Source organism: Rhinoderma darwinii, chromosome 10, assembly GCF_050947455.1.
Source record: "Rhinoderma darwinii isolate aRhiDar2 chromosome 10, aRhiDar2.hap1, whole genome shotgun sequence".
Taxonomy (NCBI): domain Eukaryota; kingdom Metazoa; phylum Chordata; class Amphibia; order Anura; family Rhinodermatidae; genus Rhinoderma; species Rhinoderma darwinii.
Window position 1 is genome coordinate 92,641,499 of NC_134696.1, and position 17,338 is coordinate 92,658,836.

General features: G+C 41.5%; 1 protein-coding gene across 1 annotated transcript in view; it reads left to right on the top strand.

The window, feature by feature from the left end:
• The window catches only part of LOC142662208 (hemicentin-1-like), a 39,369-nt gene extending 23,357 nt beyond the window's left edge, over positions 1-16,012 (top strand). Inside the window, exons 14-22 of the mRNA XM_075840271.1 lie at positions 1,129-1,446; positions 4,464-4,736; positions 6,343-6,660; positions 7,822-8,094; positions 9,239-9,532; positions 9,753-9,995; positions 10,916-11,221; positions 13,191-13,301; positions 14,600-16,012. Coding sequence (XP_075696386.1) covers positions 1,129-1,446; positions 4,464-4,736; positions 6,343-6,660; positions 7,822-8,094; positions 9,239-9,532; positions 9,753-9,995; positions 10,916-11,221; positions 13,191-13,301; positions 14,600-14,634 — 2,171 coding nt within the window. The 3' untranslated portion in view covers positions 14,635-16,012. The remainder of the gene's footprint in view (positions 1-1,128; positions 1,447-4,463; positions 4,737-6,342; positions 6,661-7,821; positions 8,095-9,238; positions 9,533-9,752; positions 9,996-10,915; positions 11,222-13,190; positions 13,302-14,599) is intronic.
• The last annotated feature ends 1,326 nt before the right edge of the window (positions 16,013-17,338 follow it).

A 17,338-nucleotide genomic window follows, 5' to 3' on the forward strand; every position in this document is an offset into this window, starting at 1 on the left:
TCTCCCCTCTCCCTTCCCTTCTCATATTTTTGTGATTATATCACTGTTGCTCTCAGGTTGGCACCGTACTGACTGTACAGAGCTCATGCCCATTATATTATGATCTGATCTCTTTATATTTATTCTATTTCTCAATAGGGGCTGGTTTGCCCCCTTTTTTTCTTTCGGATCTTTATATTGGTACATTTTTTAGTATATGCTTTTTATCAAATAAAGTTCTTTGTCATTTTTTTTTACCTAATCCTGGTTGGGTATCTCCCCTTTTTTGCTTTGTTTTGTTTTCTATTCTCCCCCCCCCCCTCCCCCTTCTTTTCCCTCTTTTCTCTGGTACTTCTCCTTTATTCTTATTTTTGTGTTTTCTTTTCTTTTCTTTTTTTCGTTATGGCATATGTGTTGGATGATACCGTAGACGCTGAAATCTCAGCAGCTCTAAATAGTCAGTTTAACCTTCTTCAGGAGTAAGCAACGCGGGATATTTTTGAACTATTTAAAATCCATCGTAAGCTGATATTTAGCCATCTATGTAGGAAATAGGATGTTAAATGTTTGAGCACGTATTTGAGCTCTCATCTGGCACCAAGGGGACTACGCAGACGGGTACTTCCAGCTAACCACCTACGCAGTGAAGCCTTTATAAAAAAATGGGATAATGGTTAAACTGATGGTAGCCGGCAGTAACAAACAGCCAGTTTAAAACTACACGGCACTGTCAGATTTTTAAATATTTTTTTAAATGAAAAAAAAACCACTCCAAAAATTATCCTAGAATGTAATTATTTGTCATGAATTGCTGCAGTACCATATTTCACCAGCTGGGGGGATCGAGAGCCAGGTTTGGTAATATTATCCAGGTAATAAATGCACAGTACACAGGTGTATAGTTCTTAGTGTGTGCAGCTACCTGCTACATATAATCTCAGAGATTGCACCAGAAATACAAATGGGCATCCGCCAGGTTCTTCTCTGCTGGACCATGTTCATATTCAGTCTAGGTAAGACAACACATAAAGCTTTATAATGGATGCATTATATATTATAATAAACTGGTTATAATTTATGTCATATTGGGTTTTTAGAGTAACGCACTGTGCATATGTCTATAACTTTCATAACTTTTTCTCCACACAGATCTGGCATCACCTACCAATGTAGTAAATGGAGCTTTTGGAGAATCTGTAAATTTTGACGGATTTGTCCCCCTCTCTGAAAATTACCATATAAAGTGGACCTTTGGAGAGACTGGAAATGGCACTGTGGTTGCACAAATCTTCCTTGGGGGAATCCCTCAGTATCATCCTCAGTACAGGGGCAGAAGTGAGCTGTTTATAAATGGGACGCTGAGATTAAACAACCTGATGTATGCAGATAAAGGAGATTATTATCTCTATGTATTAGATCAAAAGAATTTCACCACTCATATTAAATTCTATGAGCTCCAACTCTTTCGTAAGTAATGGCCGCATGTACTTCTGCATATTATAATATAGAAAAGGGTTCCCCAACCAGCGACCCCAGAGACAAATGTGCCCTCCAGACCTGTGCCATGCTGTTGGCAGCTGCAGATTATATTGTGCTTAAATGATATCAGAACATTATTTATATACAGTATGTTATGATTAGCAGCAGGACTGACGCTACTCAATGATTTCTGTTATCTCTGTGTTTGGGCTTTTCTGGGCAATGCCTTGGATCTGAGTCTGTATTTGGTCATCATTTAGTTTTGCCTGGTTATTTATGGCGGAGTACTTGTTTTGGGCTTAAATATAATTTAGACCTGGATTATACTGTTTGTGGCATGTGCTAAACTCTTTCTAGATTCTAGTTTGTGACTTTGTTCTTGTCTATGTGTTTGTTTGTATTGAGGGACCTATTGGTCTTCTGAGAGATCTAATTTTTATTCAGGGGTTTTATGTGTATCCTGGGATCAGTAGTTCTACTGGTGTGTTTGCTTTTCCTGTGTGTTTGGTCTGCTGCCCTGCCATACCCTGCTGTGGGATAGTATTCACATAGGTTGTAACAATATATGAGAATGGGGGTGGGGGCAATACCAGACACAGCCTATGGACAAGAGCAGAACCATTTTTCTAATCTCATCCAAACCCATTAAACTTGGCACAAGGGTCTCAACCATATTACAGATGGCATGAGGTTGAAGCTGGCCACATAAATCTAATGTGCATGGGCGCAGCCCATGAGGAAGGCTTGGGCAGGTTGGATAATAATCTGCTGATTCATCAATGATGGCAAGTGGTTGCTTATCTCCCTTTTAATATTCGTGTATGCATTTTATAGGTGAGTTTGAGAACATACACTACCGTTCAAAAGTTTGGGGTCACCCAGACAATTTTGTGTTTCCCATGAAAACTCACACTTATATTTATCAAATGAGTTGCAAAATGACTAGAAAATATAGTCAAGACATTGACAAGGTTAGAAATAATGATTTTTATTTTAAATAATAATTTTCTCCTTCAAACTTTGCTTTCGTCAAAGAATACTCCATTTGCAGCAATTGCAGCATTGCAGACGTTTGGCATTCTAGCTGTTAATTTGCTGAGGTAATCGGGAGAAATTTCCCCCCATGCTTCCAGAAACCCCTCCCACAAGTTGGATTGGCTTGATGGGCACTTCTTGCGTACCATACGGTCAAGCTGCTCCCACAACAGCTCTATGGGGTTGAGATCTGGTGACTGCGCTGGCCACTCCATTACAGATAGAATACCAGCTGCCTGCTTCTTCCCTAAATAGTTCTTGCATAATTTGGAGGTGTGCTTTGGGTCATTGTCCTGTTGTAGGATGAAATTGGCTCCAATCAAGCGCTGTCCACAGGGTATGGCATGGCATTGCAAAATGGAGTGATAGCCTTCCTTATTCAAAATCCCTTTTACCTTGTACAAATCTCCCACTTTACCAGCACCAAAGCAACCCCAGACCATCACATTACCTCCACCATGCTTGACAGATGGCGTCAGGCACTCTTCCAGCATCTTTTCAGTTGTTCTGTGTCTCACAAATGTTCTTCTGTGTGATCCAAACACCTCAAACTTCGATTCGTCTGTCCATAACACTTTTTTCCAATCTTCCTCTGTCCAATGTCTGTGTGCTTTTGCCCATATTAATCTTTTCCTTTTATTAGCCAGTCTCAGATATGGCTTTTTCTTTGCCACTCTGCCCTGAAGGCCAGCATCCCGGAGTCGCCTCTTCACTGTAGACGTTGACACTGGCGTTTTGCGTGTACTATTTAATGAAGCTACCAGTTGAGGACCTGTGAGGCGTCTATTTCTCAAACTAGAGACTCTAATGTACTTGTCTTGTTGCTCAGTTGTGCAGCGGGGCCTCCCACTTCTCTTTCTACTCTGGTTAGAGCCTGTGTGTGCTGTCCTCTGAAGGGAGTAGTACACACCGTTGTAGGAAATCTTCAGTTTCTTGGCAATTTCTCGCATGGAATAGCCTTCATTTCTAAGAACAAGAATAGACTGTCGAGTTTCACATGAAAGCTCTCTTTTTCTAGCCATTTTGAGAGTTTAATCGAACCCACAAATGTAATGCTCCAGATTCTCAACTAGCTCAAAGGAAGGTAAGTTTTATAGCTCCTCTAAACAGCAAAACTGTTTACAGCGGTGATAACATAATTGCACAAGGGTTTTCAAGTGTTTTCTAATCATCCATTAGCCTTCTAACACAGTTAGCAAACACAATGTGCCATTAGAACACTGGAGTGATGGTTTCAGGAAATGGGCCCTTTATACACCTATGTAGATATTGCATTAAAAACCAGACATTTGAAGCTAGAATAGTCATTTATCACATTAACAATGTATAGAGTGTATTTCTGATTAATTTAATGTTATCTTCATTGAAAAAAACTGTGCTTTTCTTGCAAAAATAAGGAAATTTCTAAGTGACCCTAAACTTTTGAACGGTAGTGTAACTATTGTTTGTGTATGGCCAGCTTATAGGGTAATTCTAAACATAGATATTATGGCATATCAGCCATATTCTTATGACAACCACTTTAAAAGGGTTGTCTCAAGATGACAATCCCTTTCCATATGCCTTAAGAGGGAATATAGACGTCATAGAGGGCACTTGTCCTCCTGTTTGGGACCCGCTATAAGGAAAGATACATGGACAGTCACTCATTTTAATTTTTCATTAACCTTTTCCCTGCAGCAGTAGAAATATAAAGCCTGGTGTGAATTTAGTTATACAAACCGGACCTCAGTCATGATCAGCTGATCATAGTGCCGGCTAATGATCACAGAATAAAAAGTTATGCAACATTCTAACATACATTATGTTTTAATACCTCTCTATTTTCAATGTCTCTGCTTGCTGTCAGTAAATGCAAACATTCATCTTTACATCCAGAGGATGGCAAATGTAATCTTCTATCACTGTTGTTAGATCTAATATATTTATATTGCGTGTAATCCCTGAATCTTTCTGTTTTCTGTATTTAGCCATCCTACATGCGCCATCTCTCCATATTTTGTCTGACCGTATTGTTGCTGGAAATATTGTGACCCTCCAGTGTGATGCCGGGAATCAGAATGTGACGACTTACACTTTCTATCGTGATCAGAAGACTATCTGCACTGAGCCTCATGTCATCTGCCGGGGATCATTCCTGGACTTCAGGCCAATAACCGGAAATGACAATGGGATCTACACCTGCAGCATCCAGAACCCTGTCAGCACCAGCACCAGCAACTCCCGGAATGTGACTGTATCAGGTGAGCATGGTCTTCACTGCATGCACATGACCGTATTTGTGCGGCTGCAAAACCAATGCTGTCGTGTGCATGAGGCCTTAAAAACATTTGACTGGCACATTTTGAGACATTTTAAACTCCGCCCCTCTTCTGCCCAGAATCGCCCCCAGAACTGCCCATTAACAATAATTTAAGGCCAATTTGCATGAATTCCCCCTTTATCGTGCAGTTCACGGGAAAGTCCCACGAAAATTGGAATTGTGCAATTATTTCCAGTTTTGAGGACTATTATTATTTATTGTATTGTATTATCTATTTTCCAGCACAGTTTAAGAAATAAAAGCTGAGCTCTGATTGGTTGCTATGGGTAACAAGGTCAGACTTTCTGTTAGTTTTGATAAAGGAGGGCCAGTAAATCAGTTTAGCGTGGAGTTTTCCTTGAATCATTGTCACTCTCAGCCGTCCAATCAATGTCACACTCTTGGATGTCCATTCTTTGGGATGAAGAAATAAATTAGCCATGTTTGATTTTGAGCGAATTTCCCAAAATTCCTTTCAGGTTTGATTTTAGTTGAATCGACCTTCAGATTCGATTCAGTCCAAAAACATGTGTAGTGAATTGAAATGACCCCAATTGCCCTAAAATTTTATATAACACCCTGAGGTCTTCTAGGACTATATTAAACCCCTTTCAACGTCTTTAATGCCATGACAATATTAGTAATGTCAAGGTGATAGCAACATATATGGCTATAGGTAAACTGATGGCAGCCGGCGGTAACAAACAGCCTGTTCAAAAACACACGGAACTGCCAGATATTTTAGTTTAAAAAATGGCTCAAAAATTATCTTAGAATGTATTTATTTATTATGTCGTGAATTGCTGCAGTACCATATTTCACCAGCTGGAGGGATCAAGAGCCAGGTTTGCTAATATTATCCAGGTAATAAATGCACAGTACACGAGTATATAGTTCTTAGGGTACGTTCACACGGCAGCGTCCGTTATGGCTGAAATTACTGAGCTGTTTTCAGGAGAAAACAGCTCCGGAATTTCAGAGGTAAGGGCAAGTGCAGGCGTTTTTCGCTGCGTCAATTACGGACGTAATTGGAGCTGTTTTTCCATGGAGTCAATGGAAAACGGCTCCATTTACGTCTGAAGAAGTGACAGGCATTTCTATGACGCGGGCATCCTTTTTACGCGCCGCCTTTTGACAGCGGCACGTAAAAAAAAAAAGGACCGTCGGCACAGAACACCATAAAGCCCATTCAAATGAATGGGCAGATGTTTGCCGACGCTTTGGAGCCGTATTTTCGGACATAATTCGGGGCTAAAACGCCCGAATTACGTCCGTAAATAGTGTGTGTGAACCCAGCCTTAGTGTGTGCAGCTACCTGCTACATATAATCTCAGAGATTGCACCCGAAATACTGATACAAATGGGCATCCGCCAGGTTCTTCTCTGCTGGACGGTGTTCATATTCAGTCTAGGTAAGACAACACATAAAGCTTTATAATGGATGCATTATATATTATAATAAACTGGTTATAATTCATGTCATATTCTGTGTTAGAGTAATACACTGTGCATATGTGTTTAACTTTCATAACTTTTGCTATACACAGATCTGGCATCACCTACCAATGTGGCAAACGGAGCATTTGGAGGATCTGTAGATTTTGACGTATTTGTCCCCCTCCCTGATATCTACCATATAGAGTGGACCTTTGGAGAGACTGGAAATGTCACGGTGGTTGCACAAATCTACATTGGTGAATTCCCTCAGTTTCATCCTCAGTACAGGGGCAGATGTGAGCTGTTTATAAATGGGACGCTGAGATTAAACAACCTGACATATGCAGATGAAGGAGATTATAATCTCTATGTGTTCGATCAAAATAATTTCACCACTCATATTAAACTCTATGAGCTCCAACTCTTTCGTAAGTAATGGCTGCATGTACTACTGCATATTATAATATAGAAAAGGGTTCCCCAAGCAGCGACCCCAGAGACAAATGTGCCCTCCAGACCTGTGCCATGCTGTTGGCAGCTGTAGATTATACTGTGTTTCAATGACATCAGAACATTATTTATGTTTGAGAATGGGGGAGCAGTACAAGATACAGCCTGTGTACAAGAGAGGCGCTGTTGCTGGTGAATAAAAGCAGACCCGTTTTTCTCATCTCATAAAACCCATTTAAACTTGACAACAGGGCCACAACCATATGACGGATGATACCAGGTTGAAGCTGGCCATACACATCTAATCTGGATTCACAATTCCCCATTGAGATAAGCGGCATCAATGATAGCAGGCGGACACTCTTTTACCTTTCCATTTGATCATTGTGTGTGCATTTATAAAGGGGAATCTAAGAACATAGCTGTTAGATGCGAATGGAACTCCCAACCTGAACATTGTGGCATATCAACGGGAGATCTGATCTTAGTCATAATTTATCATTTTTCAATAAATGTTAAAAAATAATCTTAGATGGTGATACCCATAGGGCACAGGGATTGACGTGAATGCTAAAAATTTCTGTACAGCGATGAAAAATAAGTTGAGAAGGCAGCGGTATTGGAGTAACACATGACTGCAGGTTCAGACTACATACAGGGTTTGTTTGTAGTCTGTTACCATGGAGATATAAAGATCAGCATACAAGCTCTATTCATGAGACAACTACTTTACAGGGGTTGTCTCAAGATGACAATCCCTTTCCATATGCCCCAAGAGGGCATATGGAGGGCCCTCACCCTCTTGTTTGGGATCCCCTCTATATGCCAAAAAGGAGAGATGCTTTGTAAGAGCAGCTCTGGAATTGGCGGACCTAGCACATATTACATGGACGGACATTTATCTGAATTATTAAACATAAAGACAGACGTGGCACTGGATAGAAAAACCGGAAGCTCCGGGATCATATGATTACAGCGCTGGCTAATCATTGTTAATTGCTAATCACTGTTGTTAGATCTAATATATTTATCTAAATATATATATATATATATATATATATATATATATATATATATATATATATATATATAAAATATATTGTGAGTAATCCCCGAATCTTTCTGCTTTCTGTATTTAGCCATCCTACATGCGCCATCTCTCCATATTTTGTCTGACCGTATTGTTGCTGGAACTAACGTGACCCTCCAGTGTGATGCCGGGAATCAGAATGTGACGACTTACACTTTCTATCGTGATCAGAAGACTATCTGCACTGAGCCTCATGTCATCTGCCGGGGATCATTCCTGGACTTCAGGCCAATAAGCGGAAATGACAATGGGATCTACACCTGCAGCATCCAGAACCCGGTCAGCACCAGCACCAGCAACTCCCAGAATCTGGCAGTAACAGGTGAGCAGGTTCTACACAGCAAATATACAAACATTTTAATGCCAAATCACTATACATTTTAATGCCAAATCACTATACATTTTAAGCGGCACCGCAGTTCCACCCAGAAATGCCTGCAAAACAACCTAGTAACAAGCACTTAGGGCAAATTTGCATAAACTCCACCCCTTTGACGTTCATGTTACGGAACAATTAGTAATTTGCAGTTTTGTAGACTAAAATTTTTACATGTCTTTGCTGTGGACAAAAGCTCTGTATCACGCGGTGGCCGACTACCACCTTACCAGGTGGGATGGGGGTTGTGGGGCAAAGATTCAGCTTGGCGCCCCCCCCCAAACTCTTTCCAGACATCTCCTTCCCACTCACCATGTTTGCTTTCTCAACCAATCAATGAGGTGTAACTTTTTTTTCATTTTTACTTTAATTGTAACTGAAGCATAAAGCCATTTGTACATTTTACAAGCAGTATAGTTCTATGTGTGGTCCTTGTTTTGCGGATCCGTGATATGCAGCCGTATAAATGGCAACTTATTAGGCCGGAGCACCGTGGAGGGATCTTCATGTTATGAGGGGTCACACGTTGCAGGCAGGAGGAGAGCTGTGTGTAAGACTGCTCCTCCCCAGCCCTCTCTTCCTCCATCCTCCCTGCCGGTCTGCTAGCTGGGGCTGAACACTTCAATGGTGTTCTCCTCATAGGCAGAGTGTATGGCCGGCTGCATTATATGACGTAACATGTGACGTATAATGCAGCCGCCGGGAGCACACACGCTCTTCCTGTGCAGGAGAACATCGTGCATTACATTTACACAGCTCCCGCTCCTGTCCCATGCGCTGCCCATGGCACTAAATGTTTATGGGGGTACCGGTCCGGAGGGCACATGCCTCCACTTCCCTGGTCGGCGCCCCCCCTTCCTTCCCTTGTAGTGGCACCCGGGCGACATGCCCCGCCTCCCCCCCGTGCTACGCCCCTGGCCCCACCTATCACACATGTGTGGATATGCTATAAATTTGAGAGTTGGAAATATCCCTTTAATATATCTTCATATCTGTCAGAGCTCTGTTTCTCTAATACAGAGCTCCAAATCGTCTAAGTATTACATTTCATGGTGATTTTACTAACAGGGGGTCATGTTCTGGTTTACAGCTCCAGTCTCGGCAGTGACACTGACCAGTAACACATCAGGAGTGCTCCGGGCAGGAGAGGACTCGGTGTCTCTCTATTGCTCAGCTCAGGGTTCAGTCATCACCTTCTCCTGGAGTCTGAATGGAAAACCAGTGCCCCCGAACCCTCCATATTACATTACTCAGAGTGATTCTCCTCCAAACTCCAATCTCATCATCCGCCCCGTCTCCAAGAACGACACTGGACCATTCACTTGTACAGCATCCAACTTGGCAAATAGTGAGACCGGCAATGCCCTCAGGTTATCATTGGCATGTAAGTATTATGTAAAAAAAAAATTCTATGGTTTGTTGTAGGTAAAAAAAAATTCTACATTTGTATTAAAATTATTATCAGTGACGCGTCAGCCAAAGTGTAAGTGATGAATATACTTTGTTAGGACTATGGTATGAATTGCTTGAGAACTTTGTGGGACGTGTTTGATTTCAGGTCATTAGTTGACCCCTTGTCATTCTAACTTTGTGTCATCTGACAGGGAATCCAGAAGGAGATGTTTTATGTCTAGCCGAGTCCGGTAATGATGGGTATGTGGTGCTGGGGTGTTCCTGGCCAGGGGGGAACCCTCCCGCTAATGTGACCATGAAGTTTAACAACATATTAAAGACCGCGTGGACCACCGTCACCAGGAATGTATCCCGAAATAATAATCTTCAAGGATCAAACCTCACCTGCCTCGGAGATCAAAAGGGAAAGACATCTTTGTGTGAATTGGTTTTTGGTGAGCTTCAACTTTAGATCTTCAGTATGAGAGTGAACAAGCTAAAAACAGACCCCACGACCAAAAAATACTCTTAAAATGGAATAGATGGAAAGTGCTGTCAGAAAATCCCAAATGGCCACCAACAACTCTGTTCAAGCTCTCATTGAGTCATCTCATGCCCACAGAATACATGGTAGTCTAAAAAAACCAACTGGTCAGTCAGCAAAAATGGTACAATTTGCAGGATTTCAATTGGTTTTAGGGGCACCCAGCTCTAAATCAGGTGTTACAGGGGTTCATGAGGTTAGAAAAACATGGCTGCTTTGTGTCCATGGGCCACGTCTGATATTGCGGGTTTCACGTAAATGGGGCTGAGCTGCAGATTAATGCAAATATAAAGCATCACTCTGCTGGTACGTGTATAATGGAGGCACTGTGCTAGCACTGTTTATGAGAAGGTAGTCCTGGCACTGTTGATATGGGACACTGCTGGTGCTATTATTTTTTGGGGACACTTTGCTGGTGATATTGTTTATAGGGAACAGTCTGCTGGCATTGTTTATGGGTGTAAGCTGCTGGAATTTATTTATAGGGAAACGTCTCTGACAATGATTCTGGGGGCAGTCTCCTGGCACTGATTCTGGGGGTAGTCTGCTGACATTGTTTATGGGGTTCCTATTCTGACACTATTTATGGGGGAACGCTGTTGACAGTGATTATGGTCAGTCTTCTGGCAATGATTACGGGGACAGTCTGCTGGCAGTGATGGGGGGGCAGTCTACTGGCACTTCTTATGGGGTCACTTTGACTGTGATGTACATGGGGGCACTTTTGGTCATTGTGGGGTGTGGCATGTACTAGTGGGTGGGGTTTATAATATAAAATGCATCTTTATAATGAAATATGATAACTATTTGTATTCTCTTGTCTTCCATCAGAACCTCCACAGTCCCCACAGCACAACAATAGTGCCATCATAGAGATAATTGAAGGAGAACCAGTGGCCATGACAGTGAATCTTATATATGGACTTCATGCTGAGTTCACCTGGTTCTATTTTAATCCAGATCCAGTCCCAGTACCTGTCCAGTCTCGTAGAAAATTCATAGTGGATTCGGATAGTTCTAAATCCAGTCTTCTGGTCTCCCCGGTGACTGTGAGTGATTCCGGTATATATAAATGCATAGCAGTAAATCTTATTGGAAACCAAACCTTCAACTTCAACCTCAGGGTGAAAGTACAAGGTAAAGCTCTACTTTATTATCAACATTTTATCTATATTATGCTCCCAAACTCAAAACAAGAAATTAAAAATCATCTTAATATCTTAGTATCATGAGATCACCCATGGGTGAATTCACACACTGCTAAATTGCTGCAGATTTTCAATGCTGATATGGCACTGAAAATCTACATATAGCAGAAAACATCAGGGCATGCCGCAATGGAAAAAGTCTGCAGCAAGTGGACACAACCAAAATAGAAATCATTGCGTTGCCCTCTAGTCTATTTATAATATTTTACTATACTGTAGCCAGTATACATTGTTGTCAATGCTTTTTATTGTTAGGATAGATCATGCATTGAACTACTGTAAGACTTCATTTTTATGTTAAACTTTGAAACCACTTTTTAATTTATACAGAGATACAATCTCCATAAAAAGCTGAGTAACTTTGTAAATCCATTACATTATTTATCTTGTACTGATTCTGAATTAGAGCCTGTATTGTACTCCAGAGCTGAACTCACTATTCTGCTGGCAAGGTTCCTCTATACATGCATTACTTATTCTATACTGATCCTGAGTTACGGTGTGTATTAGGATCAGTAGAGGATAAGTAATGTAATGTATGTACACAGTGACTCCACCAGCGGTATTGTAAGTGCAGCTCTGCAGTACGAGTTACATCCTGTATTATACTCCAGAGCTGCACTCACTATTCTGCTGGTGGAGTCACTGTGTACATGCATGACATTACTTCTCCTGTACTGATCCTGAGTTACATCCTGTATTATACTCCAGAGCTGCACTCACTATTCTGCTGGTGGAGTCACTGTGTACATACATTACATTACTTATCCTGTACTGATCCTACATTACATCATGTATTATACTCCAGAGCTGCACTCACTATTTTTCTGGTTGTCACTGTGTACACACATTACATTACTTATCCTGTACTGATCCTGAGTTACATCCTGTATTATACTCCAGAGCTGCACTCACTATTCTGCTGGTGGAGTCACTGTGTACATACATTACGTTACTTATCCTGTACTGATCCTGAGTTACATCCTGTATTATACTCCAGAGCTGCACTCACTAGTCTGCTGGTGGAGTCAATGTGTACATAAATGACATTACTTATCCTGTACCAATCCTAAATCACAGCCTGTATTATACTCCAGAGCTGCACTCACTATTCTGCTGGTGGAGTCACTGTGTACATAAATGACATTACTTATCCTGTACCAATCCTAAGTCACAGCCTGTATTATACACCAGCGCTGCACTCACTATTCTGCTGGTGGAGTAACTGTGCACATACATACATTACTTATCCTGTACTGATCCTGAGTTACATCCTGTATTATACTCCAGTGCTGCACTCACTATTCTGCTGGTGGTGTCACTGTGTACATATATTACTTATCCTGTACTGTTCCTAAGTTACATCCTGTATTATACTCCAGTGCTGTACTCACTATTCTGCTGGTGGTGTCACTGTGTACATACATTACTTATCCTGTACTGTTCCTAAGTTACATCCTGTATTATACTCCAGTGCTGCACTCACTATTCTGCTGATGGTGTCACTGTGTACATACATTACTTATCCTGTACTGTTCCTAAGTTACATTCTGTATTATACTCCAGAGCTGCACTCACTATTCTGCTGGTCGCTACTAGAAAAACTCAACAAGTTTGTTGTCAGACACACACCTAACATCTGAGCTAAGCTCCTATAATGCAGTTTGTTTTTTCTCTACATTCTCCACATGACTGTACAGAGCCTATTGTAAAGAGGACAGTAAGCCAAAATGGAATGCTGGGAGATTTCAGCTCTAAAGCCTCCAGAATTGTGCATACAGCCCTGAACTATAATACAAGCTGTCACTGACACGTTTTATGTGGCATTGGAGGGTGGGGAGTGGGTTTATTTGCTCTACTCCTATTCATATGTGTATATTTATCCTGTTGATCTACAGATCCTGTTTCTCGTGGAATGAGCGCTGGTAAAATAGTCGGGATTATTATTGGAGTACTGGCATGTCTGATCATCATTGCGGTGGTCATATTCATACTCATCAAGAGGACTAGTATGTCTATAATATAGTTTTTATATATCAAATATATGCATTCCTATTCATCTACAGTATGAGTCCTGAAATCTCTCATACTTGGTTGTCTCGTTTCCTAAATGGCTTTACACAATGAGGCCCATGTATCAATAAGGGGAAATGTGCACGTGGGTTCTGTTGACTAGTGAAGCACCTAGTTCATGTCTATTGACAAGCTGTTTTGCCAGAGGGTCATGCTGCCATAGAAGGGATAAAAGCAAACAAGCATGGGTGTGTGGTGGTACTCCAATATGGGACCCCCATTATGATGTTAGCTACAGGACCCTCTCAATTCTATGTATGCTTCTTACGCCTATGGATATAACTTTACCCTACAGCTCGTAACCTAACACAGACTATTCACACCTCCACCAGCAGTGGCCCCAGGCAGGAGACATCTTCCATTTTATTGTAGAACAATTTACAATCTACACTTACTGCGGGTAAACCAAATTAGGAATTATTTGAACGCCGTACATTTCGGTTTTATGTCCATTTGACTTAACTCAACCAAATTATCCAACATTGAATCATGGGTTGCCATGAAGAAAAGGACCTATCCAGGCAAGCAAACGATGTCAAGCAACAAATATTCCATCTTATATATTAATGGGGTGCCCAGCTTCTTAGTGAGCCATATCAGCCACTCGGAAGAGCCAAACTGTAAGAGTAAGGCCAGATGGAGCGGCACTGACCCGTCCGCGATCCGGCCAACAACAACTGCACCGGCACCGTGTTCGGCGCGGCTGTCAAAAAGCCTGTTAATGTAGATTACCCCCCTTACATCTCTAACAATCCACTAGCAATTGTGAGCTATGAAGTTTGTTAGCTTAGTCCCTGTTTACTTGACTGGTACCATGCAGGGGGCGGCCAGGGGCATAGCTATAGGAGGTGCAGGGGTAGCAGTTGCACCTGGGTACTGGTGCATGAGGGGGCCTAAAGTCTTCTCTGCTACATATGTACACACCAGTATTATAAATATCACATGATAGGCGGGGGCCCTATTACAGATTTTGCATTGGGGCCCAGGATCTTCGAGACTTGCACAGTGTTGTGTTGGGCACTGCAGTAAAATAGGTTGTTGATCATTCTGCTGATTGGCGGGGGTCCCAGGGTCAGAACCCCCACACATCGATGGTCTGTTGTAAAGATGGGTCATCAATGTTATATAACGGAAATCTAAATTCCAAAATCCACATTGTATTATGTATATGATGTAACAAATGTAAATTAGATTAAATATTTAGACTCAATTGCATATGTTACTTCCTTTACAGGACGGAATAAACGCAAAATAAATAGCAAGGATTGAAAGACACCGTTGCTATGAAGCATCAGCCTAGGCAACCAATCTTCATTAAGACGAACAAATGGCATAATAATCCAGAAACTTCAAAAACTTTCACTATGTAATGTGTATGGAAAATATGGGCAAATTCCGAAATGAATATTTTGCACCTCATGTAAGAAAATTGGCACAGAATAGAAGTGATGTTGTTGCCCATAGCAACCAATGAGAGTTCTAATTACATTTCCCTAGAAAGCTGATTGGTTGTTATGAGCAACTGCTCCACTTTTCTGTATGAGATAAAAACAACTGTTACATGGAAATATAACATGAAATAAAAACAGATATAATAATGCTATAAAGATATGATCAGTGAGTGGGGGTCCGACCGCTAGAATTTGCACTCATCCTGTGAAGGACTCCTGGTCCTGTATACCACCCAACATTTGACTCCCAAATTTCAGAACATTTTAAGGCCTCGTTCACATTTGCGCTCACCATTCCGTTGTTCTTTTCCGTCAGAGGAGCAGAACAAGGGAATAACCGGAAACGCCGTTTCTGTTGTACCACGAACACCACCGGCGGCCAATGGAACCCATTGACTTTAATGGGTTTTGTTGGCTTTCTGTCAGGGAGTCCGTCGCTTTTCCAGAATAGAGCAGCATGCTATGGTGTAGTTTCCGAACTCTCAGCCGGATGTGCGACGGAGGCCCCTAACGGAGCATATGAACGCAGATATGAACTAGGCCTAAGTCCCGTCTACTATGCCAAAAATTATACAGTGAATTCCCTTTATATGCAAATTGCATTAGCCACACTTTTTGAGGTCCCATTCTCGGGATAGTTCTATAAAAAATTGGACTATTGGAGGTATGTAAATGACATAATATATATATTTACTGTAAATCTATATTAAAAATTGTATTTGATATGTACTGTAAATCTTTCTGCTTATCTCTCTACGAACGGTACGTGTAAGTTTCACATGGCTATAATACCGCTGCATTTTAGCGTTCGTATTATACTCCAACATCCAGACCCCCAATGGCTTTGCCAAAATTAGAACTTCATAGAACCCTATGAGTGCCTTCCAACCTTGGATTCCCTATTCGAATGACATTTTAAGCCACGCCTCGATCTGCCTAAGACCGCCCACAAAACCACACAGGAACGCCCATTTTATGTTATGTTTGAATACCCTTTGAGGTATGTTTCTCGGAAAACGGGACGGTTGGGAGGAACACCCTCTGTTCTTTGGTAATCTATGTTGGATTCAGTAGAAGCGTGGGAAGTCCGGGTGTTGCTGCCATAACCTGGACACTAAAATAAAGCCTTGTCATGGCCATGTAAAAGCATGCTGAGAATGTATAGCTTCACATGTAGACAAGTAAAGTAGTGTATATTGATATGTATCTTTTAATAAAATATTTTATTCATAAGAATGATGTCTAGTGACTTGATTTCCCCCTCAAAAATTAGAAAATTTTTAGAGAAATGGACATATATAAGAAATACTGGGAATTAGAGCAGTAACCAAAGCTGGTTAGATACATTTAATTGGGGGTCTTTTTAGTCTACGTAGATTAGCCGTATCAAATCATTGAAAACTCACCTTTTCATTGGGTCAAATTCCCTATTACGGCGCATTATTTGAGACAATGGAGTAATTCTGTTGTGTTATACAAGTGAAATACATCTTTGTACGTTTTGGTCCTACTTTGGTCCTACTTTTAGCGTGTACGTATGTAAAGCTCCCGAAATACGAGATAAACGTGTCTATAGGGCTCCGTTAGCCGACAAGTGTAAGCCAGTATACCTTTTTTAGAGGATGGAAAAGCGTAGTAGACCATGCTTTCCCATCCTGCCGGGTCCCGAAAAAAATGTATACTGCACGGTATACGTTTTTAACATGGGAGCCTAAGGATGACGGATGCCTCTGTTTGGCATACGCTACATGTATTAGATAAATGTTTACGTCATGGGCTTTTAAATAGCCTTTCATGATGTATATGTCAAACGGATACCATATTAGTCTATGGGTGACGTATGCGTTAAACGTATATGTCGTGAACAGGGCCATGAGAGCTCATGCATATATGTCTAACATACACCATTGGGGTATGTTCACACGGCTTATTTACGGATGTAATTCGGGCGTTGGCCTCGATAGCGTTGGCCTCGATAGCGTTGGCAAACATCTGCCCATTCATTAGAATGGGTCTTACGATGTTCTGTGCACACGGTCATTTTTTTTACGCCCCGCTGTCAAAAGGCGGGGCGTAAAAAAGACGCCCGCGTCAAAGAAGTGCCTGTCAATTCTTCAGACGTAAATGGAGCCGTTTTCCATTGACTCCATGGATAAACAGCTTCATTTACGTCCGTAATGGACGCAGCGAAATAGCGCCTCAACATGCCATTACGGCTGAAATTACGGTGCTGTTTTCTCCTGAAAACAGCCCCGTAATTTCAGCCGTTACGGACGCTGCCGTGTGAACATACCCTTAAATCTATGGGGACAGATGCCATTGTTGGGTATCCGTCACAGCCTGCGTTTATCATACACGTCGGGAGGTTTTCTTGACATACACATCAAACCTTATGCCAAAAACATAATGTGCACAGAGCCTAATGCAGGGTGGCACTTAGAGGAGGTTTTCGAAAACCTGGAAACCCCCTCTAAGCCCTTAAAGAGACCCTGTCAGCAGTTTTTATGCCTCAAAATTGCTGA